The sequence below is a fragment of the Typopeltis vanoorti genome, chromosome 8, assembly GCF_054136105.1.
Source record: "Typopeltis vanoorti isolate ZY-2024b chromosome 8, IOZ_Tvanoo_1.0, whole genome shotgun sequence".
Lineage (NCBI taxonomy): Eukaryota > Metazoa > Arthropoda > Arachnida > Uropygi > Thelyphonidae > Typopeltis > Typopeltis vanoorti.
The window spans coordinates 88,341,414-88,366,005 of NC_143556.1; the positions used below are offsets into that span (position 1 = coordinate 88,341,414).

Sequence of the window (24,592 nt, forward strand, 5' to 3'; positions counted from 1 at the left end):
GTATTCCTACCCGAAATGCCGTCCGTTTTCCTTCCGAACGCACTATGGATGGATCTGCATAGGACAATAATTCCATAGGTGTGTGTATGTGTGTATCCCTGGAAATACTATGTATAATTAAAAATCGTAAGTAACTTTAAAGACAAGTATTGCAGCGATTGACTGATTTACCTTATTATATAAATCATTATGTTCTGAATTCGATATGCAGCTGAACTCTGGTTCTCAAAGAAGCAGTACCCCACATGTGCCAAAAAGTATCTTTTAATCCTTCTTCCCCTCTCCTCCATAAGTCGAATTTTAGTGAATTTCGATAAATTTGGAATATCGTCTTATTTTTTAACCTATACGAAAGTCTAACGAGAAATTCAGCCCATGAAGGACTTTCTTTCCCTGAAGGGTCACATTGTTCAACCCGTTTTCAATAAAATATATAATATTGCTGTTTCTTACGTTGCTTGAAGTTCGGTAGAAAATTTAGACTAATCGCACTAAATTTAAAGGGTTTGTTTGTGGTGAGATGAAATATTTCTTCTTCAAACGTGTACAGATCACGTTCTTTAGTCAGTGGCACCAAATACGGAATATAGTTTTCTTAGTAGCATAAAAAAATGAACACATCTAAAGCAAAATGGAGGAGGGAATCGTTATTGAGCTAAAAAATTAATTTATAGCTCATAAACTCACGCATTATGTAAACAAAGTGAGCCAGATGCTGAGGAAGATGTCGATAGATTGAAATTTAGAAGGGTTTACTTAGCTGTATTATCCTTTTAATTGTTTGTTGCGTTAAATTAAAAAGGGAGCAGTACCATTTAGCAACTGATTTCAGTTTTTGTTGTTCACATTCTCATATATTAAGCTGAAATGAAGGTAATTTTAACTTGGTTTATATTAGCGCATTTAAATTAAATTTCACTGTATTGTGCAAATGAAAGATTGAACATGAAATAAAACCTTTTATTTTGGTAAAAACAAAAAAGCTATTAGACTACTGAATTTGTAACAAAAATGGGTGCTTTTAGTAAGCACTTTTATTATATTTTTTAAAGATTAGAATTTTAGTCCTGGAATTAAAAAAACAAAACAAATTGTCGAATGTTTTGCCAGAAGATGTGCTTTTTACAATTGTACGGTACGTAACATTAACCGAAACACGGATTCCTAACCTTTTTCAACCCTTTAGTCATCAGAAAAATCAGTCATTAATTCACCCACATTACTCAATCATTTCCCTTATTGAATTCATAGCGTATATGCAATGAATTCAACTTTTCCCGATCTTGTTACGAACTAAAGAAGCAGCCTGCAGAGCTATTTTATACGAAAAACATGCCGGCAGATAACACTACACACCAGTAAGACACTTTATAGTACTTACTTGACATGATTTTGAAATACTGAGTCAGCGCTAAACATCGAAGATGCTATATTAGCACAAATTCTAACCTAACATTATTCTCACCAAATTATGCTTTGAATTGAAGTTGGAATTGCATTGAAAACATTATTAATATCATAAAACATTAAATATAGTAATAAAAAAATGTAAAATAATAAATTAATTGATCTTCCAGCCTTTTTCATTACACACAAAATCAAAATCAAACCCAATGTTTGATTTTGAGTCACATGACTAATCGTATTATAATGAAATGCCAAAGCTTTACTGATGGAGATTTTTCACTTGGTTATGCTACCAATTATATATTTGGTTTAATCCTTTATCCAAGTGTAAGCAAACAAAGTTAGCTCCTGAAGTATTTTCAGGCTTGGGCAATTCGCGGTAAAGGTGGTATAAGTTCTGATCACCTGCCTTAACATCCAATAATGCAAAGCACATATGGGTATGTATAATGCTATGTATTATGGAAGGATGTTATGCATTATATCCAGACCTTCCATAATGCATAGTATTATACATAACCATATGTGCTTTGCATTATGGGATGTTAAAGCAGGTGATCAGAACTTATATCACCTTTACCACGAGTTTCCCCAGTCTTGAAAATACTTCAGGCGCAAACTTTGTTTGCTTACACTTGGATAAAAGGATTAAACCAAATATATAATTGGTGCCAAAGCTTTACTCTTTGTTTCAAAAAACGTCTTAATTCAATTAGCATTTAAATTCTTAGTATTAATGATTAGTTTATAATTTGAAGGCTCTCATTGACTTCTGTGCATAATTTGAATCAATTATAGTTTTATATTATATTGAGTTCTACATTAGACGACAATGACAGCAGTAAATCTCTATTATCCCTTGAAAAATGCGAAATTTTCCCAAGACACTTGTTATTCGCATTGAGAACTCTACTAGGAACAATGAACTAAAAAAAAAAAAAAGACAGTTGAGTACGTTACCTTCCAATCAACAGTTATTAGCTAGCACGTTAACCTAACAACAATTGAGCTATATCGTGTAAAATTACCTAGGGATACCAATGTCTTGATTTTCTATTTTGATACAACTTGTAACAACTTTAGTGATTCATTATTAAGAATTCTCCAGAGTTTATCACGCTTTTACGAACCTGTTTCCATTTGTCATTGAAGTCTCTATTCAACAAACGTGACTTTGTGTGGTTGTCTAGAGTCAGTTCACTATCAACCTCCTCGTTTAGTTGGCTTTTATGTCACAAATGAGAACATCTTTCTCCTCCAATAAATATCCCGAATTTAATATTTAAATGTAGTTGTTGCTGAGTTTCTGAAACAATACACTTCAACCAACTTTCACGAAGCTGTATTACTGTAAATTTATTGCTTGGGATGGTGCAATATTTATATTTTCATGTGAACTTGACGCCTATGAACGACCGGAGACAAAGTTAATAAAGTGGAACATTTCTTGAAACATTGATTAAAGTGAAATAGAAACAGTTTAAACTTTTCACAGACCGGTATCACTTTGGCACAAACGGCCTACGCAGTAAAATAGCAATGGCGTCCAAAGAGAGGCTGCACAGCCGTCTCCACTTTGCGATCAATGAAATCGTTACAAAGTTTCACAGCTCCTAAAGGTAGTATTACTTTGGGAGAGTAAAGAGAAAGCCTACTTTAATAAATACCAGTCAGGCAGGTAGCGAGATATTTTACATGCCTCTAGTTTCGTTTGATAAAAGAAAAGGGAAAGAAACAAATTATTTAAATTGTATAAAAAAATCGCTTGAATATTTATCAGAGGTGCAGTCATATCGTTCATCGATTGCTGTCTATAGCGATATTCGCTAAAAATTCAAAACAGAAAATAACGCTGGGAGAAGAAAGCCCTTGGAAAGAATAATTCTGAGGCAGTGACGTTTTAAATTTGTTTCAATTTTTTGGAGAAAAATTCTTTGTTTTATGTGTTGTAGGGTTTCTGAACCGAAGAGTGCTTTTATACTTTTTTTTCCCGTTATTATTTGCAAAGGTGACACGCAATATGATGTGAAGCTTCACAGGGAACATTGCATAAAAATTCGACGGCTTTGGTTTTTGTGGTTAAATTAACTTTCTTGGGGACTGAGAATAAAAAAGTGCCGTCATCGTCATAAATCATCGATGCTGGTGTGTGTGTGTGTGTGTGTCAGGAAATTTGTGATTTAACAATTAAGTAGCAGAGTGGTCGAGAACATGTTCACAAAACTATAACAATGTTCGCGGATCAAACATGAGATCTGAGGTTGCTGAATGAGCACGTGCTTTAGGTAAAACTTGCAACAATGAAAGCATTGTCATATGAAAATACTACAAAACGAAAAAATTCGACTGCTTTGGTTTTTGTGGTTAAATTAACTTTCTTGGGGACTGAGAATAAAAAAGTGCCGTCATCGTCATAAATCATCGATGCTGGTGTGTGTGTGTGTGTGTGTGTGTGTCAGGAAATTTGTGATTTAACAATTAAGTAGCAGAGTGGTCGAGAACATGTTCACAAAACTATAACAATGTTCGCGGATCAAACATGAGATCTGAGGTTGCTGAATGAGCACGTGCTTTAGGTAAAACTTGCAACAATGAAAGCATTGTCATATGAAAATACTACAAAACGAAAAAATTCGACTGCTTTGGTTTTTGTGGTTAAATTAACTTTCTTGGGGACTGAGAATAAAAAAGTGCCGTCATCGTCATAAATCATCGATGCTGGTGTGTGTGTGTGTGTGTGTGTCAGGAAATTTGTGATTTAACAATTAAGTAGCAGAGTGGTCGAGAACATGTTCACAAAACTATAACAATGTTCGCGGATCAAACATGAGATCTGAGGTTGCTGAATGAGCACGTGCTTTAGGTAAAACTTGCAACAATGAAAGCATTGTCATATGAAAATACTACAAAACGAAAACTTGAAAGCAGTGTGAAGGCGATCTTGATTGTTGCCTATGTGTGGAAAATGTTATTCTACTTTTATGCGTCCAATAGAAGACGCAGAGCACTACCTACTTGTTTCATCAATACTCTGTAATCTACAGTACATTACAAATAGAGACATTTATTGATGCTTTTCCTCTTTATTGTGGTTTCATGATATTGGATGAAGCCATAGGTCGGAATCTGAAACAAGGAAACTGAAACCATTATAGAATCCAGCTTTGGTTTTGTGCTTTTAAATCACTGGAATAAATGTTTTAAAAACAAACAAGACATTCGATACGTCTTCTCCTATCCCTTCCCTTTATCTCCATTTACTTCTTATTATATTCATCCATACCACAATCTAATTCAAGTTCTTGACTGGAAACAAAAATGAAAATCATCTGGAACTTTCGTTAGAATTTTCCCTCCGGTCTTCTAAACTTCCCAATTTAATGGAGTCGACATTCATTGATAAATATTTCCAGCTAATATTAAGAATGATTTAGAAAGTTACGTTATAGCTAATAGAAAAGCAATGGAATAATGAAGAGATTTAATATTTAGTGAAAAAAATCATCCGGGACATTAACAATTAAGATTGAACTGCATCATTATTATCTTAAAAGACAGTTCTTTCAATAGGGAGTTGCATAATATCTGAAATAAACTTGTAAATAAACGTTCAGGAAAGATTAACTTCAGCAAAACGTGGGATTTATTTCCCGGGTGATTTTTTTTTGTACTGGTGGTTCGACATCGTGATCTTTAAGTCGGCTCTTACGCCCAATACTGCTTTCTGATTATATTGTTTTTCCTTCTTTCTTTTACCAGCCTGATATTAACTGTGAACGTTTCCTTTCTGACATATCTTCAGTGCTACTAAAACATAATTCGCTCTTTTTTCTTGCAAAAACATATACATTAGTTATCCCTTTTATGTTTAATAACACTCTATTCAATGGTCAACGGATCTTTTCTTTGACTGACTTTTATTAAACCTCTCCTGGCACTAACTCATCACATCGATAGCTTTCGCATCCTCTGAAAACGTGGGTAACCTTTCCAGCTAGTAACTCAGTACCAATAATTCCACCCAATCTTAGAATCATTTTCTCACACTTAGAATTGATACACGGACACGTCTAAAACTTTTTGATGCTATTCAAAAGAGGGGAGTTCGGCTAATCGACGATCTCTCTCTCTTTCTCTCTCTCTCCCCACAGACGGATTTGCATTTTCCGTAAATTAGTCTTTTACTGATGTAGATTCCGTATTTGAGATAAAATTTGATCAGAGAAGTGTATTCAAAAATAAATAAAATACAAAAAATAAGCAAAACTTTATACTCCAAACGATGATTCAAATATTGAAAACTGTAATAATAAAGTCCACATTTTTGAGAAAAAATAATCAGCAAGAAACAATGAGTCCATATTGAAGATTTTATGAATTATTTATAAATTACCATGTCAATAATCAACGATCTTGAATTACCGAATGCCAACCAAAGTTCATCAATGCAAATATTATGTTCTAGTCATTGAATAATGATTTCGGATTTTATTTCGATGTAAATGAGGCATATTTATGCGGTTGTTTATATTCAAATGATTTTCAAATATATATTTTCTTTCTTAGTATTAAAAACAAAACGTTTCGCATATATTATGCAGAACGTTGACAAATGCTTTTTTTAATAGATGTTCTGCTTATGTTGTAATAAGAAGGATGGGTGGATGCTGAAAGAAGATAAAAGAGTGCGAATTTTAATATCTTAAGAACACAAATCATTTCTTTTGCTGTAGCAGGCTAAGCGCAGTAATTGGTGAAAATTTTGTTAGAAAACCTTAATGGTGGTAAACACTGCGCAGTCGCCGAAAGTTATCTGGGTTAATATGTGTAGGGGGAATAATTAATATCTCATTGATTTCTTGAGTTCGTGTTACACTCTTTTAAGTTGTTGCTAATTAGGATATTCTAAAGTTGAGTAGATTTTTAAAACAACACCAGTGACTGTTGTTATTAGCCTGCTGGAATATCATGAGTCAATAGCTGTTTCACATAATGGACTGATGCATTAAACCATGCCAAAAAACGAATTATTATATTGTCTTTTCGCAATAACGTGCCAAAAGGTATTGTTGCTAATTAGGTTAACAATGCAAAGGGCATCATTGCTAAAATGCAAAAGCTATAATTTCTAATTAGGCTAAGGCTAACAGTGTAAAATGTATGGTTTCTAATTAGGATAAGGCTAACAATGCAAAAGAGTACGGTTTCTAATTAGGCTAAGGTTAACCATGCAAAAGTTATGGTCTCTAATTAGGCTAAGATTAACAATGCAATAGGAATTGTTGCTAATTCCGATATTCTAAAGCACAGATTTTTAAAATAATTTAAAACAATAGGTGACCGTTGTTTAGCCTGCTGAATAATGTTTCACAAGTATATAGTGAAGCCAAAAGGCAAATTATCCTTTTGCAATCGTTTAATGCATCAGAAGAGGAAAAAAGGCGAAGTAGCCACAATAATACGCAACACGCAGTGTAATAAGTTGTAAGCGATTATGATGAAAAGGACATTTCAAAGACAATTCATTACAATTCTATTCCCTAAAATTAAAAAAAAAGTCATTTATTTTATTCAAAATAGAAGCATTTCTTTAACAAACAATTCAGTGATTAATAGAGATCAATGGCGTTGTATTTCCGAAAGTGAAAACGAGGCATTCTGTTATCAAAAAAAAAAAAAAGAAGAAAACTCCACCTTTCATTATCTTTGGGCGCCATCTTATGTTTCCTAATTTTATAAGTTTTGGTAGCGTTCAGTAAATTTAATTTCTTTGCTTGATTATTTTTGGTAACCGTAATTTTTATTCAACAAATTAAGAGTTTTATCTCAATTAACGATAGTGACGTTAGGCAACATCTGAATGACTGGAGACTGCATTAAAGGAGTAGAATATAGAAATTACTTATAGAAAAATAAACATAACCAGTACGATGAATTGTCAAGGAGCTGCATTAGTGGCAATAGGTAGTTGAAGTAGTTTATATGATATTGTAAATGTTATCCAGTTTGTTGAGTGAATTGCTATCTTCATTGAAATGAAGATCCTCGGGAAGTTAGTTTCAATGAAATGAGGAAAAAGAAGTATCTTCTATAAAGAACATATTGGAGCTCTCAACATATTGTGTTAGCAAGGAAACTGACTCTCAACCTCCACATATCAGTCGCTGTTGACAATGCCCTTGGAAAGACGTCTTCCATTCATCTCTCGGTATGAGAACAGACTCATAAAGACTCTTCGACCAACTAACTTAATGGGTTTCAAACGGAGGATGAAGAATTTTTTACCGGAGTTTCTATCTAGAAAAATGGCAAACCGACAGAAGAATACACGTAATTCACAGGCATGATAGGCGCGCCTCAATTGCCGCAACATAATTCCAAACAACGGAAAATAAAAGCAATTGGAATAGTCAGTATTCTCGTTACCACTGTTTTAATATCCTTATTTGTTTCTTTGGTGAATCGTTTGATTTTCTTTTTCGTGTATTTTACAGTGCAGTTTTTCAAACTCAAATTTTTCCGTTAATGTCTGCAAATTATAAACGGCAGATGGTTCATATTTCGTAAGCTAAAGGATTTCTTTTGGGTGTGATTTTATTCCCCTTATATCAATAGAAACGAAAAAGGGTTGTGCATAAATCTATGCACAACCCACAACTCGTTTGCTGTACAGAACTCTTTGAGAAAATCAGGGAAAGTGTATTATAAAATACTTTGAGGAGGAAATTGTGCCAATTGAGATCTACAGAATGATTTTTGCGTTAACTAATGAAAACATAAAGACAGAAAAAGACTTAAAACGAACCCTTGAAATTCGTATATTAACTTGAAGTTTTAATGAATGTCGAAATAAATATTTGATGTTCCCTCGAGTATACATTTTCCAAGTTTAAAAACCAATTTAAATCCTAAAGAGCGCTAATCACTTCCCAATGGTATGAAGAGACCGTATTGTTCTGCTTAAATTTTTGCTCTGTCTAGACAGATGCTCGTTATTTTGTTTATGCTAGTTGAAAGGAAGCAGACGGTGCCGTTTTCACTAACGAGACTTTAAAACAAAAACAAATATAAAATATTCAAAACCCTCCAGAGAATTCATGGTCGTACTTTCATCTAAGAAATTGCATATTTTAGCTTCTTAAGACATATAATGGTAATTTGTTGTGCTCTACAGAAATTACTCCTGATGGATACTTAAATTAATTGGTTTATTATCCAATAAGTGCTCTTCGTTTTGGTCTATTAGACTGAAATCTGTTATTTTAGTATAAAGTGTATATAAGGTTATTTTAATCTCATTGTTTTCAATGGGGATAAAAACAAAAACAAACTAATAAAGTGAAATCTCCTCTTAGTGTCTTCCATTGTTTATTAAAATATCTTCATAATCTTCATGCAATAATAATCTTCGATTTATTATTGCATATTTTTGTGTTATTTTAAACCAAGAGCTATGGAACTGTTCCTCACTAGGGAACACAGAGTAGACAACAGTAAACCTTGAACACTCTGGTTCCTAAGGGAAACTTGAGCTTTTTAGAATGTATAATTAAAATAACCAATGATTACCATTTACCAGGTTCACAAGTGCAAAAAGTTTTTTTCTTTAAAATAATTAATGTCTCCTATTATTCAATCGCTTATTCACTGGTTGATACTGCCGATTGTTTTCCACTATATGAATAATGCAAAATCGACCAGCATATGATTTTAATATAAATACTGCATTCATCTTTTGTTTTCTTCGATGATTGAACAAAAGGACTCTTTCTCTCTCTTGAGAATACAAGACTGAGATACCCCTGTTCATTCAGTGATAAACCATTGTTCCAAATTTATATGGAACTATTATTATGATTACACATGGACTTATTTTCATAAGAATGCTATCTTCTACAAGGCAAATGAATTCAGTCCATTATCGTATACTTTCTTAGCATCCACTAAATCCATGTGGTCAGACACCATTAAGAGAAACAACTGTGATTCCTTAATACGGTGTGCAGTTTAAGAGGCATTGTGTCAACTGTCAAGAATTATAGCTGTTTCATTTTGACATCGAACAATTTCAAACGCCGAAAAGAATGAGAGAGAGAGAGAGAGAGAGAGAGAGAGAGTGCAGTCCAATGATTTTCTGTTAAGTTATATTTTGTTTTTATTAGGAGCTGGTTTGTGCGATATGTTATTATTTTTCTGGTAGTTAATATTTTTTCTTCTTAATCCCCTTACCAATCGTATAGTGAAGAGCTTCTATTACTGATTGCGAATAACTTTAGGATGTTGCCCGATTTTATAACTCTTCCATTTTCTGCAGTGATCCAAACAACGACTTCTGAGGTTTGTTCATTCCATCAGTGTCAAATATCATTCAGAGGATTATTTTGCCACGGAAATGCAACTGACGTCATTGATATTGCGTTAATGTGATTTGAAAATAGTGTATATATAATATCCAGTTTCTATCTGTATGTCGGTCCACCGATAACAACTGTAAAACGCAATAAAACTTTTAAATAATTTATCATTTTACAGTTTACTTTTTAAACGGAATAACTTCGTTAATTTTAATCTTTAATTTACAAATTAAATTGAATATTAACGTAATTAACCTTTGTATATAACATATACATAATATTAGGCTTATTGGATAATATCTGCTTTTTGCAAACGAAGACAAAAGATATCCTATTATGTATATATAAACGAGATACGTATAGAGAAATAATATTTAGAAGTCATACCTGTTGTTGCTATGTAACTATATCGAGAGCAGGACTGGTTTCGGAAAACTTAGTCAAAAATCATGAGTATCATTATAACTCATTTGAAACAAAGAGAAAAAAACTTTTTAGTAGGGAATTTTAATTTATGTAGTGATGACATGATGACAGATACAAAACATTACCAGAATTGGTCTATTTAACTAAGTGCCCCTAGATGTCATAAAGATCAACGGTTAAAAATAATATACAGATTGAACAAATGATACATAAAACAAGAAATATGAAAATATTGCATATCACTTATCTCAGGATATCCATCCAAGTTAACATTCAAAAAGTACATCATTAAAATGATGGGTACTCGTCAAAGCCAAAAAGGTTCCCAAAATTGTAAAATGCTGACTATTAGATGAATATATATCTGAGGAAGATAACTTCTGATGGTTGAATTTAATGTTATAGAAATTGAGCTTCATAAATCTGTGGGCCAGCTTGCTTGGTTGATTGTTTAGCGTGTTCGCTCTCATGCCCCTCTTCTCCAGTCTCTTGGCTGGAGAAGAGGGGCATGGATATTTGTGAGTGACCTACTCTGTGGAAAGGGAGTCTGCCAGCCAAGTATTTCTAGCTGAAGGCTTCACTCCCAAAACTCAATGAGGTACGGGAGTGACCACACAGCGTCCAAATGAAGTCACACGTGAATAACTAACAGCAGTACGCACTATAGGTTTACATCCTTTATTGGGGAGAGTTGCAAACAAAAATATGCAGAAGTAAAGAATCATCAACCTGGTCAGCTGAGTGGATAGAGCCTACATTTTCTTATTGACAGCCTTTTGGTGATGGGTAATTGTTATCATGCCTTTTGAGACCCAACCAACCGTGCTTAGCAAGGCTTGAAAATAGTTTCCAATTTGGTCTTTAGAGTAGGATTCAAGGTCCCACGGTGTTATGCGGTTTACCACGTTTCGTCTATGGGACTGTCATAAAAATACGTTCATTTACAGTCACCTAGTAATGAACAATAAAAACTGCCTTTGGTGAATACAGAATAAGATGAAACTTGGCGTGAGAAGCTCTTTACCTAATACGACAATACTAGCAGTTTTTTTTGTTTGTTTTTTAGAAGGCTTGGGATTGTGTTTCTTTTTAACTCTTTCCAATCCCACTGTTACCGCTCATTCTCAACATTAAATCTTCTTTGAATTTTTACCACACGGTTGAAGATTAGATTGGACATCCTCACTGCAGCAATGAACTGTAGCTGTCTAAGTTGTGCAGTTCTTGTTATTCTTAGCCTCAACTCCCTCTCTCTCTCTCTCTCTCTCACACACGTGACGCGGCAGACCTGCTAACATATATCGCAGCTCCACCACCGACAATCGGGTGATGCCTGAAAATCAGATTTCCAGACCTAACTCAGCCCTGCTAACGGTTCGTTCCTTGACAGGGAGCGTAGAGGTTAGGGGAGGGGGAGAAGACAGGGACGGAAAGACTTGGAAAGCTTCGAAGAACATCAACTTTAGCAGCATCCTCTACATCACTCTTGGGTTGACTATTGATTTTTCCCAGCAGCTATGCTGCGTGTTCATCCATATTGCCTTCCCGTGATTTTTCGTTTCGCTGTTAACGAGTTCGCGCTATGGCTTAGCAGCTGTAAACAGACTAATGGCGGTAGGGCTGCAGGGGCTTACCTCCGAAGGTTCTCCACGGAGAGCTTCGTTTCGGGTGTGCGTCGTTACTTCTCCCCCCACCCTTCCCCAAGCTGCGAGGTTATTTGAAAACAGTCGAGGGTAGAGAGAAAGAACTAAAATCGGGTAGGGGGGGGGGTACGATCAGCTATTCGGCGGTCACCACAGCGGACAGGTTCTAGCACTTAGGACAATGATCCTCCCCTCCCTAGAACCCCCCCCCTTCTCTAGATTGCTTTGGTAGGGGTGCGTAGCTAATATTTTATTTTTACTTTCGCTCGTTCTTTCTCTACACGGGGCTCTCTCTCTTCGTGCAGAAAGATCACTACTGTCTGATTTATGTGGGTTGGTGGGAATTTTTGAGGTTATCACACTCTACCATAAAAGAAGATTTACACGAGGTAGTTTCGCCAGTGGCACTCACTACGTGCTCGTTCAGTCGGCGATATTTGACCTCGGAGATGGCGACATGATCGCCAGAGAAATAGCAGTAATTCGGTTATAACGTATACTGGTTGATAGGTAAGCGTTGACTGATGACTCTGGTTGTAGTTTAAGAATGTTTAGTTCCTGATGCAGCAACCAATAAACATGCTGTTGTTTCTTATTCCTACTAAAGCTACTGGTCGTTCGTTTTTCCGTCTTCTTTTCCCTCATACATGACGCGAAGAATACCATTGAGATGAGAAATGGGAAACTTTGAAAGCAATATAAGAGAAATGCAATGAAATGGCTGAACGGAATACAAATACACTTCGGTTCCAATTTATGAGGGAAACTTTTAGAATTCGGAGACAACAACACGAATTTTGAAATAGTCTTCAAAACTTGTACTCTAAGTTAAATATTTGATACAAAAATATATAAGAAAGGGACAATTTAGCGGCAACATCGATGCAATAAATTAAATTAGGTTTAAGACGCTAGGTTCTTTCATTAATACATTCGTTAATTGTTAAAATAATATTTTTACTCACTTGCTATAATTTAATTTATTTTTTTATTTATTTATTTTATTTTTTTTTTTTTTTGGCTTGACGGGTGAAGCAAGAAAGCTTTTCATATTCCCCGTTATCTGTAATGGAAAATAGATGGATGAGGGGTAATATAGAGCTCGGATCATGGCAGGAGGGTAACAGCAATAGCCGAGTCTCAGTTAAAACTTCATTGGCTACAGCATTGCCATCTGTTACCCTCTGGAATCTCATCCATTCCATAATTTAATTTTTTTTTTTGACTAGATGGGTGAAGCAAAAATGCTTTTCATATTCCCCGTTATCTGTAAAGAAAAGGTATGGATAGGTTAATATAGGGCTCTAAGCTCTGATCTTGGCTGGAGGGTAACAGCAATAGCCGAGCCTCAGTTTAAACTTTATTGGCTACAGCATTGCCATCCATTACCCTCACTGGATATCCATTTTAGTCGCCTCGTACGACATGCATGAGCTACATTGGGCTATTCTTATCCCGGCCGCCACACGGGGTATAATTTAAAATAAACTGCTTATATAACTATTATTCTTCGGTCATCTGAGTCTAATATTGGTATCAATCCGTGAATTCTGATTGGATATTTCGAGAGAATATCCAGGTACTGTTTTACATCTCGCAAATGTTGAATTTTGGGAATATGCTTGAAATGATTATTTTGAACTCGAGATTATGAAGAAATATTTGAGTTATGATATTATTCAGTATCTTTAGTTGTAGACGTTTCCTTGAAATTAAAATACAGAATAATTCTCATCCCCATGGAGATTAACCAATCCTTTATAATAAAGGTTCACCTATAAATTAGAATACTGGATACGACTACAATGGAGTTACTAACGCTGTGGTTTACAGATAAAGTACTTCCAGATATTAAAAGAGCTAAATACGTCCTTAAAACATGTGTTTGCAACGTCTCTGTGGAAATCAACATTTTATGGCGCCAGTTTAATACTCCTATTACTTTGGAGTCTTCCTGCGAAAGTGATTAATATTTCAATATTAACTCCACTAAACATTTTTTCCTTAAATATTAATATTGCACTTAAGCAGAGTGGTCAACGTTTTACTACATTCTATAAAAACAACGAAGAATTTTGATCTCTATTTAATTATTAATAATGATAGCTTACAGGGTTCCAAAATTCAATGGCATCCTAATGAAAATCCATTTCTATAGAATATTCCTATAACGTTATTTTTGTAAACAGCTCCTATCCGAATTAATAACTGCTTCTTTTTCAGTTTCCTTAAAACGTTGGTTATCGATCGTTGTTTATTTATCACTAGATTCAATTTAATAATCCCAAACGGTAGCTGACATCATAATAACAGCATTGATCTGTCATGGTGTTGTCCTTATCCTTATAAGGACTGGCTTAAAGGGGCGAAGCAAGAATGCTTTTCATCTTCCCCGTTATCTGTAGAGGGCAGTGTAGGGATAAGGTGTTACTATTAAAGCTCTGATCATGGCAGGAGGATAACAGCAATAGCCGAGCCTCAGTTAGAACTTCATTGGCTACAGCATTGCCATCCATTACCCTCCATCATGGTGTTGTTCTTAAAAGAACTGGGCGATCGACCGAGTCCTTGACTCTTTATCCCGTCATCTGAATGAAGAAAATCTGTGTGGATGGAGTGTTATTGAGCTAAAAAGCTCTAGTCATGGCTGGGTAACGGCAATAGCCAAGCCTCAGTTAAAACTTCATTGGCTACAGCATTGCCATTTGTTACCCTCTGTTTAAGTAAAGGGGTAAAATCTCAAAAAATCAGACGATCTCTAGGCCACTCATTCGTGGGCGAAAGACCGTCCAAATCTCCGCGTTGGTTCCACTCAGTGAAACTCGACCACCGAGCAGAACCGCTCATTCCGAAGAAAATAATTCACCGACAAGAACCCCTCAGCTGGCCGTGCCGGAGAACACTTTCCCCGGAGACTCAAATTGCTCCCTTAAGGCAAAAACCCCAAGAGAGCGAACTCTCGAAACTCATCAGGATAACAGCAACAGCCAAACCTCAGTTAAACTTCATTGGTACAGCATTGCCATTTGTTACCCTCGAAATCCTAAAAAGGACTTTTTGATATCATCGTGTTGTGATCCTGCTAAGTGTTTGATGGAAAGAAAATATTTTATTTGGTGTTTGAAATAAAATCGTGTTATTTTTATGTGCAACTAATAATTACAAAAATAACTGTCTCTAGTTTAATTCTTAAAATGATTATTGATTTATTGTTAATAAAAATAAAAGTAATTTAATATACTTTATATTTTATTGACATTATGTAAGACTCGTAATACAGAAAGAAATTATTAATATAATAATTCGTATATCTGTATATGTGTTATATTTTGTTGGATTGTAGTCGCCAGAAGATTTGCGAAAGACAAAGGATTCCTGTAATTGAAAATAATGAAGATATATGCAGACTTTAAATAACATGCACAAGTGTAGAAGATTATTATAGTTTCATGAATAACAAAACCTTATAGGGAAATCCGCAGTCTCTTTCTATCGACCGACATTCCATTACAATCACAAATGCAATTATTTCTGACTTTCTGATTTTTTTTTAAATAAATAAATAGATATATCAAAGCAGTGGAAAAAGCAGAACGAAAATACTAATTATAAACTCCAGATGATTAATAAATTATTTTATTTATTTTTTTTATTTTTAAAATAGAAACTTGATTTTATATTTAACAGATGTGCACGATTGTTGTTTTTTATTTAGTTTTTTTTTTCTTTTGCTAGATACGGGTGAAGCAAAAATGCTTTTCATATTCCCAGTTATCTGTAAAGAAAATGTATGGATAGGGTAATATACAGCTATGAGCTCTGATCATGGCAGGAGGGTAACAGAAATAACCGAACTTCAGTTAAAACTTCATTGGCTACAGCACTGCCATTGAAGTTCTCAGTTCTAATAAGTTCTGGAAGTCCTAAAAAAGGAATTTAACGAAGATTGTCTATCTCAATTATAGTCCTTATAAGGACTGTCACGATTGTCTTATAGTCCTTATAAGGACTGGCTTAAAGGGGCGAAGCAAGAATGCTTTTTATCTTCCCCGTTATCTGTAGAGGACAGTGTAGGGATAAGGTGTTATTGAGCTATTAAATTAAAGCTCTGATCATGGCAGGAGGGTAACAGCAATAGCCGAGCCTCAGTTAGAACTTCATTGGCTACAGCATTGCCATCCATTACCCTCCAAGAGTATTCGGTTTCTTCGTGTACATTTTTAAATAATATCAATCTGATAAGAAAAAAATTGTGGTGTATCACATTTTCCTTGGTATTTTACACATTAGAAAATAGTAATGGCATTGCGAAATTTGAATTTATTCAAATTCAAATTAGTTTTTGGAACAAATGAATTCATTTGATATTTAAAATCAGTCAATTTTAAATAATTATTAATTGAGTCGACTTGGTGGGCAAAGTGATGAGTATATCTGAGAAATAACATGAAAAAAATTTCTCCATCTCCTTTAATTCTCTATTATTATAATCCAACTTGTATAACTCTTTTGTACTTCTGGTCAATTCCTTAAAAAGCCTAATAAATTTAAGATGGCGAATACGCATATTTATGTGTATGTTGACATAACAACACGGAAAGAAGTTCAAACGTTAACTCCAGCCACTTTTGAACACCAATGTTACGTAGCGGGGTCCGAAATTCTAAGTTCAACGACCTTTTTGGTTTCGTAAGGCTAATTGAACTGGATAAGCAGAGACACCATAGAGAATAAGACACCGTGCATTAGTGTTGACTGACGGCACGTGCAACGAAGCACTAATTAAGTTCATAAATATCCTTGAGGTTTCTTGCCATATGATGTCCTCCTTCCTGTTTTACACACACACACACACACACACACACACACACACACACACACACACACACACACACACACACACACACACACACACACACACGAGAATAGGAAGACCTGACTTAATAAACTTAACTATTCTTCCCAGAGCTTTCAATTAAATCCACGTGATAATGTTTACGAAGTTGTAATGAATTAATGGGGAAGATGTAATTAATTACAGAAGAAAGTAAAACTGAAAACTTCAAGCAAATTATAATGCATTCTGGAATGGATTTATTCTCTCTCTCTCTCTCTCTCTCTCTCTCTTTTTCTCTCTCTCCGTGAACTTTCTCAGGCAGTATCGATGATTCCCTTTGGGTGGATAGACATGGTTCGATAGACCTGGTCCGTATACGATCCGAAGAATTTTCTATGGGTCTTTTCAACTGAAGAAGAGAGCCAGTTTCATACGGATAGGGTAGACGTTTTCATCCCACAAAAGAGACAAACCAGCCAAAGAACAGAAGCAGTTAGATTAGACATTATATAATTCACTGGCCTCATAGCCATAAGTGCCTCAATACTAATTCAATCATTCATCTTTATCTATCTATCTCTCTACCTTTGCATTTAGATAAGTGTGGACAGTTTATAACTGACTTGGCATCTGTAATCAAGTATTAATTTGATTTTCAGCTCTTTACTAAATTGTTAATCTTTTTAGCATTTAGATAGAGAAAAAATGATCTGAGTAGCAACACCAAACTATTGTCTCACTTTTTTTTTGACATTTCATTTGTAAATTTCGTATTATAGTACAAAATGTTGACGATCATATATGTAACCTAAGAGCAACAGCTCGTCCAGGTTACGATATGCATAAAGTTACAAAAAGTTATGTAATGCATTTTCATTATATACACATGTGTACATCCATATAATATACATATTATATATTACTATAATATAAAAAAATCGCAGGAGACATGCTAATATGTACAGAGAAAGTTGTATAACATTAATTAGGAACAAAATAAAACAAAGTAGTTAAATAGCATTTAAATTTTTTTATATTTTACACCTGCCACGAGATATTTTTAATACCAATATGCAAAAACCAATCATTTATATTATTATTCTCAACAGAGCTTCCTCATTTCTCAGTGAAAATAAATATTATTTTATTCGAGTTTTGTATATGTTTGGATTAGTTTCATTTCTTATTGTTAAAGGTAGTGTGTTGAATATTTTTGACGCTAAATAAGTATGTTTGTGTATTGCATCTTTATTTGCTTCAGGAACTATATATTTTAGGGCCTTATGTCTACTAAGGAAAGCATCTTGTTTGATATTTACGTATTCGTTGTCATTTTTTATGAATAATAGTACCCTATAGGCGTATAAATATCTAAGGGATAGTATGTTAGTTGTTACATGAAAATTCGTCGAAAAACAGTTAATCGAAAAACAATTCATCGAACGACAATTCGTCGAAAATGCAATTCATCGAAAAAATTCACCGAAAATTTTAACTAAAATTTCATTAAACTGATCCAGCCAAAGCGAAATTGCTAATATCATTTCGAAACTTTATTTAGAAAATGTTTTGATAAAAGTGATTCATTTAGAACAAAAACTGAACCGTGCAGACTTCTTCTTGTATCGACAACTCCCACTAATTCCGCTAAGTCAGAGAGTTATTGTAATACATAATTTGGACACGTGATTTCTTTATTGTCCCGAATATAGCTGAACTGAAACTCACATAGAGGGAGCTGCACTCAAGGTATAGCTCATTAAAACCTGTTTGTTATTCACAAATACGTGATCTTGAAAACGTTTAGTATGTATATGTAATGTATAAGGATACATTGCAGTATCCTTATATTTGTTTCTAGTTAAGATTTGAATGACTTTATTCTGAGTCGAGAATGAAGTTTCAGCATAGTGCGACAGATTCTTATTTAAGTAACTTAGAGATATTAGGTAATCACCCGAACTAACCATATACGTGTGCTATATGCAGTAGCGGTAGAAGAATCAGTTCTCAGTAATATGAGAATGAGGGAGCTCTGCTATTTAAATTGGGCTCTAAAAGTATCACTAATTGAAAGGTTTAGCTGTTCTAATGCTCTCGCTTGTTATCTGATCAACCCGATGACAGGGAGTGGTCATACATAACAAATGTTGATTAAACTTATACAGTATATATATATATATATATAAATTTAAAGTTTATTTCGAATTACTATTATTATTATTAACATTCAACTGACTTAAAATTTCATTCCATGTCTCAAAATATTTCTTTATTTTTTTTCAGATTCGACACTGTTTTATCCAGTTTACGTATCATGTCCGACTCCTCACCACCTTCAGCTCCGAGGTCAAAGTATGAATATTGCTCGTATGTTCAGGACGTCGTCATTCTTCTCTGACAGAGTCATCACCGAGGGCATGTAGAGATCGGCCCGTACTGCAAAACGCAGTCGCTATGAGAAGACGCTTTCCAGCCACTGGCTCCCCATGGTGGGTTGTGGTTGTTTGTCTTCTGCTTTCCGTCAGCGTTCAGTGCAGTGGAGTCGCGTGTCACGTCAAGTGCAAATGCATCTGGAGGAAGGGCAAACAAACTGTCGAGTGTCCTGGAGCAGCCTTTGAACGGATCCCTCTGGGTTTAGATGCAGGAGTGCAAGTTCTTGACCTTACTCGAAACAACTTTACCATCCTACCTCCGAACGCCTTCCTCAATGCCGGATTGGTGAACCTACAACGCGTGTATTTGTCTCGATGCGGAATTGAACACCTGGACGATTTCGCCTTGAATCGAATATCGAACCTTGTCGAGCTCGACTTAAGCGACAACCTCATCTCCTACATCCCTAGTGCTGCCTTCCGCCATCTACCGCTTCTACGTCATCTTATTCTCAACGGTAATCCTCTCACTATCGTACCCACTCAGGCGTTTGTGGAGCTCAAAAGTCTCACCATTCTGGAGTTGAGTAATTGCAAAATCGATACTGTGGCCATTCGAGCCTTCGAGGGGTTGGACAGACTCGAGGTGCTGAAACTGGACAGCAACGATTTGCAGACGTTGCATGGTAAGACTATGTTACCCTTGAAATCCCTACACGGGATAACGCTGGACGGTAATCCATGGACTTGTGACTGTGAACTACGAGGTCTTCGCCAATGGTTAGATAGTAACAATGTTCCTTACATCCCCCCTATGTGTTACAAGCCCTTGCGATTGCGAGATAAGACGTGGACGGAAGTTGATATCGAGGACTACGCCTGCGCGCCCATCTTTTTGAATACGTCCAGCGCTATGAACGTCTTCGAAGGTTCAACGATTACGTTAGAATGCAAAGTAGCCGGCGATCCCGTCCCTGTTATCCACTGGGTGTGGAGGGAGAGGGCGATCGCCAATCTTTCCGAAGGAATATCGTCAATGCAGTCGTTTTTAGTGACGGAACACTGGGAGCGGGAGAAAGTATCTAGGCTCAAAATTTCCTTCGTTCAGGAGCCGAATGCTGGAACGTACACGTGCACTGCTGAGAATCTGGCTGGAAAGGCGTCCAAGAACTTCACTCTCATGGTATCCAGGATACCGGTGACAGGGGTGAAGATTGTGGAAGAAGAAAAGACGGAAGAGGTGAAAGAGCCGGAAGAGGAGAAGAACAATTCCGTTGCCGGAATGGCTGTCGGAGTGGTTGCTGGAGCGGTTATTGCTCTCGTTATTTTATCCGTTGTGCTCTGGTTTTGTCGCAGAAGGAGACGGCGATCTGCCCAGAGGAAGCGCATGGAAGCCAACCACAAGTTGGGCAACTCTGTCACTCCAACAACGCCCAAAGAAATCCAAGAAGATTCCGATCTCAAATTACTGGGTGTTAATCCTATCGGCAAACCTCCACGTATCGGAGGTTACGAGGAGATTCCTACCAATGAAATTGACCACTACGATCCCACAATGATGGACAGTACAGTATCGCCACATGTCTGGATGGTGCAAGATCACATCCCCCTCGATGTCGAGTGGGAAGTTGGAAACACCCCTCAAATGATGCAACCACCTCCTATCCTCACGGAGCGACCTCTCGATAGTCGGAGCCCAATTCCAATCTCCATGCCAGTCCCACCGGAAGAACTCCACGTCAGACTCCACAACGAGCTAGCGGACACGCTGAGACGCAAGGGAGAGCGAAAACTCGTCGAACGCGAAAGAGGCGATGGGAGTTCAGAGATGGAAGCGATGGACTCCGAAGGCGGAAAGGTGAGTTTCGACACATTGCCACTTCGAGAGATGGAAAGAGGCATGAGAAACGTCGTAAAAGTCGGGACTTTACGTCCAGACAAAGTTACCGAAGATAAAGGCCCTGATATTATCGATCACGTACGCTCTAGCCATTGTGAGTCCAGAGACTCTGACGATTCACGGAACACCTCAGCTCCTCAACCTTGGGCATTGTACGAACATCCTTCCGCCTATTACAGGCCTCCTTCCCAAGTCAAAAGTATTCCTACAGGGTCTGGTCTACCATGCACAAGTGGAGGAAGCGATTTGAACGCAACGGAGGTTTGACTTTCATTTTGAAGCTTCCTCATGACCTTCTTGAGGTCTCGAAGATTTTTTTCTAAATATCACGAGGCCTTCATCGAGCCCAATAAGAAAAAAAATGAAAAAAAAAGAAAGAAAAAAAGCGATGCAGATTTCTGTGTTAACTTGGTGCTCAGGATAACTGAAATAATTCGAAAGATTTTTTTTTAATTTCTTCTCTCCATCCTTTCTCACTATTGAGAAGAAGGATTTTGTTTACTGTGGAACGAGAGCTAGAAGTTAGCTCCATATGTTGTTTTAAATTGTGTTGGTGGCGTGTTGTTGCTCAAACTGATGAACTCCATGTGATAACAGAGACACCTAGCGGTTGGCAGATTTAAGGAGAGCGATTCAAAAAGAATAATTATATATACATATATATATATATATGGAAGAACAAATTTAATGTTGAAACTTATATGGAGATTCTAATTTCTTTGGTAAAAAAAAGAAAACGGGCTCGAACTTGACATATGATAAAAAAGTCACATTTGCGTGAGTGATGTATGCATGTACTTTTTTATATATCAAAAAAAAAAATGAATGTGAGAGAGTGTGAAAGCGATACTATTTGTATAAGCCTGTGTTTGTATTTTGTGGATGAATTTACAGTGGTATCCACGGGAGAGTATTGCTGTTTGGGGGATGGGGAAGATACTGGATTGAGCATTACTGATCCAATTTCTATCGTCAATTGTTACTTCAGGCTCTGTCCATACCAGACTAAGATTTAAAAAGAGGAAAAAAAAACTGCCCATCGATCATTTTAAAGAAAACATTAGCAACAAACAAACAAACAAAAAAAAAAGAATTCAAGCCCCACCCTTGGAGAAGATCATATGTGAAACGTAACCCACGTGCAACATATGTGTACTTCTCTCTCTTCATAAAGTATTGAAAGAATGTGAGGATCCAACAAAGAAGAAATACAAAAGACTCCAAAAATGATAAATATATTCTTTTATGCCAAGAGCCTTTCTCGTAGGCTTGCAGTATTATGACATGGCTGGAAGAGCTTAAACTGTAATTTTTCTTGCAGAGCACGTTCTCTTGCTCGCTCCCGGAATATATACCACAGCTGTTGTGAAAGACATTTTGTATACCATTGTTTCCACACACATACACAACAAATGCTTTCATTATACCATTGTAGAACTGTCTATGCCGTCTTTCCTAATCCACAAATATAAAGGATTAGGATTAGTAAGTGTTATCTTGGATTTGAGTCATTTTTTTTCTTGGTGTCATTGTCTCTTTTCCCTTTATATAATGCCATTACACTTATCCCACATCGATCATAGGTGTTATCTGAAGACAGCTTGTTTTCATCAGCTACCGGATTATAATCTTGGATTAGTGTTAACAGGATAATTCTTACCTGCAACAAAAATTGTATACTTTTTTAAATGGATCAAGAACACAAAAGTAGTAGATCAACCCATCATATAATTTTGATGGATCATCAATAAAATAATGGATGAAAATTCATTACTTTATATATATAATTAAATCTGAATTTATATTTTTACACTTTAAATTTTTGTTAGATTTTCAAACAGAATTTGCCAAATGAAATTCATTCGGATGACATTGACATTTAATACTCAGTTAAAAAAAAGAAAAATCTGGTTTTGGAAGCCATCTTAAATACCTGCTATTTTCATAACAAACTTTTGAAATGTTTCAAATCTCTAGTAGCTTGTAAAGATGCATCCGATTACAATAACACTATTCTAACACCAACATAGGATTGAAGAAAATTGGAATACAAACTGAAATCGACTTGTAGCCTAATTCAAGTACTTTCTAATTCCAGGTAAACGAAGACCAAACTGCAAACATTTCATATATTTCTTTCCCATATGTTTAAAATAAACAAACCATTTGGAATAATCGCACAAAGAAGCATTCAACCAAAAACAAAGTAAATAATATTATTTGATGAGAAAAATCTCAGGGTGTTTTAAGTTAAAGTTAATTATTTGAAATAATCTTTAGAAACATTCTCTCTTTTAAAAAAAATTCAAATACTAATTATATTTAACATAAATTTCTTAATAAATATAAACTGAACATTTTAAAATATTCTGCTTTCTCTAGTGTAATACGTTAAACACAACTTGTGAGTATAGTTACAGATGTTTTGTGTAATACTTTTACATATGGTAGTCTTACTACTACTAATAAAGATTATGGTAGTAAAGGAGACTAATTACTTGTGTTAATGGTAACGAAATTATCTGAAATGAAATGAAAAAAAAAAAAAAAAAAACACGTTTTTTCAAAATTTTATTTGTGGATTTATATGAATGCTTGGGTTTTCATTGTTTTCGAGGTTATAAAGATGACCTAAAAGGAGATAAATATGTTGATTGCCGTGTATTTATGGATGACAAGACCGGACAATACTGCTTTGCCATCTTTTCTTATTACAGCCGCATTTCTGTTGACATTAACAAGGTCATGAGCAATGTCAGTAACAGAGAAATTTAGTCTTCCAGCACAAACATCTTTATGTCCTTTAGTTCTTGTGACTAGCAGACGCACGTGCCTCTCAGGTTATTACAAGATCACCATCAATACCCTTTCCCGTTTCTTATGAAATCATCTTTCCATTAACGGTAGCTGATCCAATATCCTCAATCAATACATTCCTCGGACTAGGTGGTAGTCATCGTGGGATGCTTACATTTGTCTCTCGGTACGTCAAGTCTACAGGTGAACCTAATGCTTTATCCATGCTTGCTTGACACTTACGTGCAGAAAATGGCTGATGGGTTGTTTTGGCTTGACCATAATTGCGAATGATTCCAAGATGAATTATTTTTATTTCTTTACTTCTGATGTATGTGAGGGGAAAAAAAAAAAAAAAAAAAAAAATGGATTTTTTTCTTTGCTGACAGTGAAAAAAAAAACACTTTTTATCTCTAAGGTCTGTCACTCTTATTGCTAATTGGATTTTGTTTCTGTAATTTATAGGGAAACGAATGAAATTGTTGCCCAATAACGTGCTTCTCTTTCTGTCTATCAGATATTTAGGCATCCCCCCCTTTTTCGAGTGACAAACAGTAACATACAGCTAAGAAATATCTCTATCGCGTTTACGTATTGTCCACAACAGAGCTCAGAATCTTTGTCTAAAATTTAATGACGTGTTCGAGTCTTTAAAGTTGAAAATAAGATTTTCCAGTGCGTACATTAATTAATTGGCAAAAATGTTAGATGTAACTTCCCAGTTACTGGCTTTTCTCTATGCCACGAATTCATTAGTAGGAATAAATGACTGCACATTAATAACGTTTTAACACGAACTCATAAGCTTCAATTTCATGACCGTCTCTTGTTCCAATTTCTACTAAGTGACGACT

The 24,592-nt window shown here is 35.5% G+C and overlaps 1 protein-coding gene across 1 annotated transcript in view; it reads left to right on the forward strand.

The window, feature by feature from the left end:
- LOC150104180 (uncharacterized) overlaps positions 1–22,437 on the forward strand; it is a 357,365-nt gene extending 334,928 nt beyond the window's left edge. The window contains exon 3 of the mRNA XM_090396803.1: positions 18,954–22,437. Coding sequence (XP_090252929.1) covers positions 19,125–21,209 — 2,085 coding nt within the window. The 5' untranslated portion in view covers positions 18,954–19,124 and the 3' untranslated portion in view covers positions 21,210–22,437. The remainder of the gene's footprint in view (positions 1–18,953) is intronic.
- Positions 22,438–24,592: the final 2,155 nt, after the last annotated feature.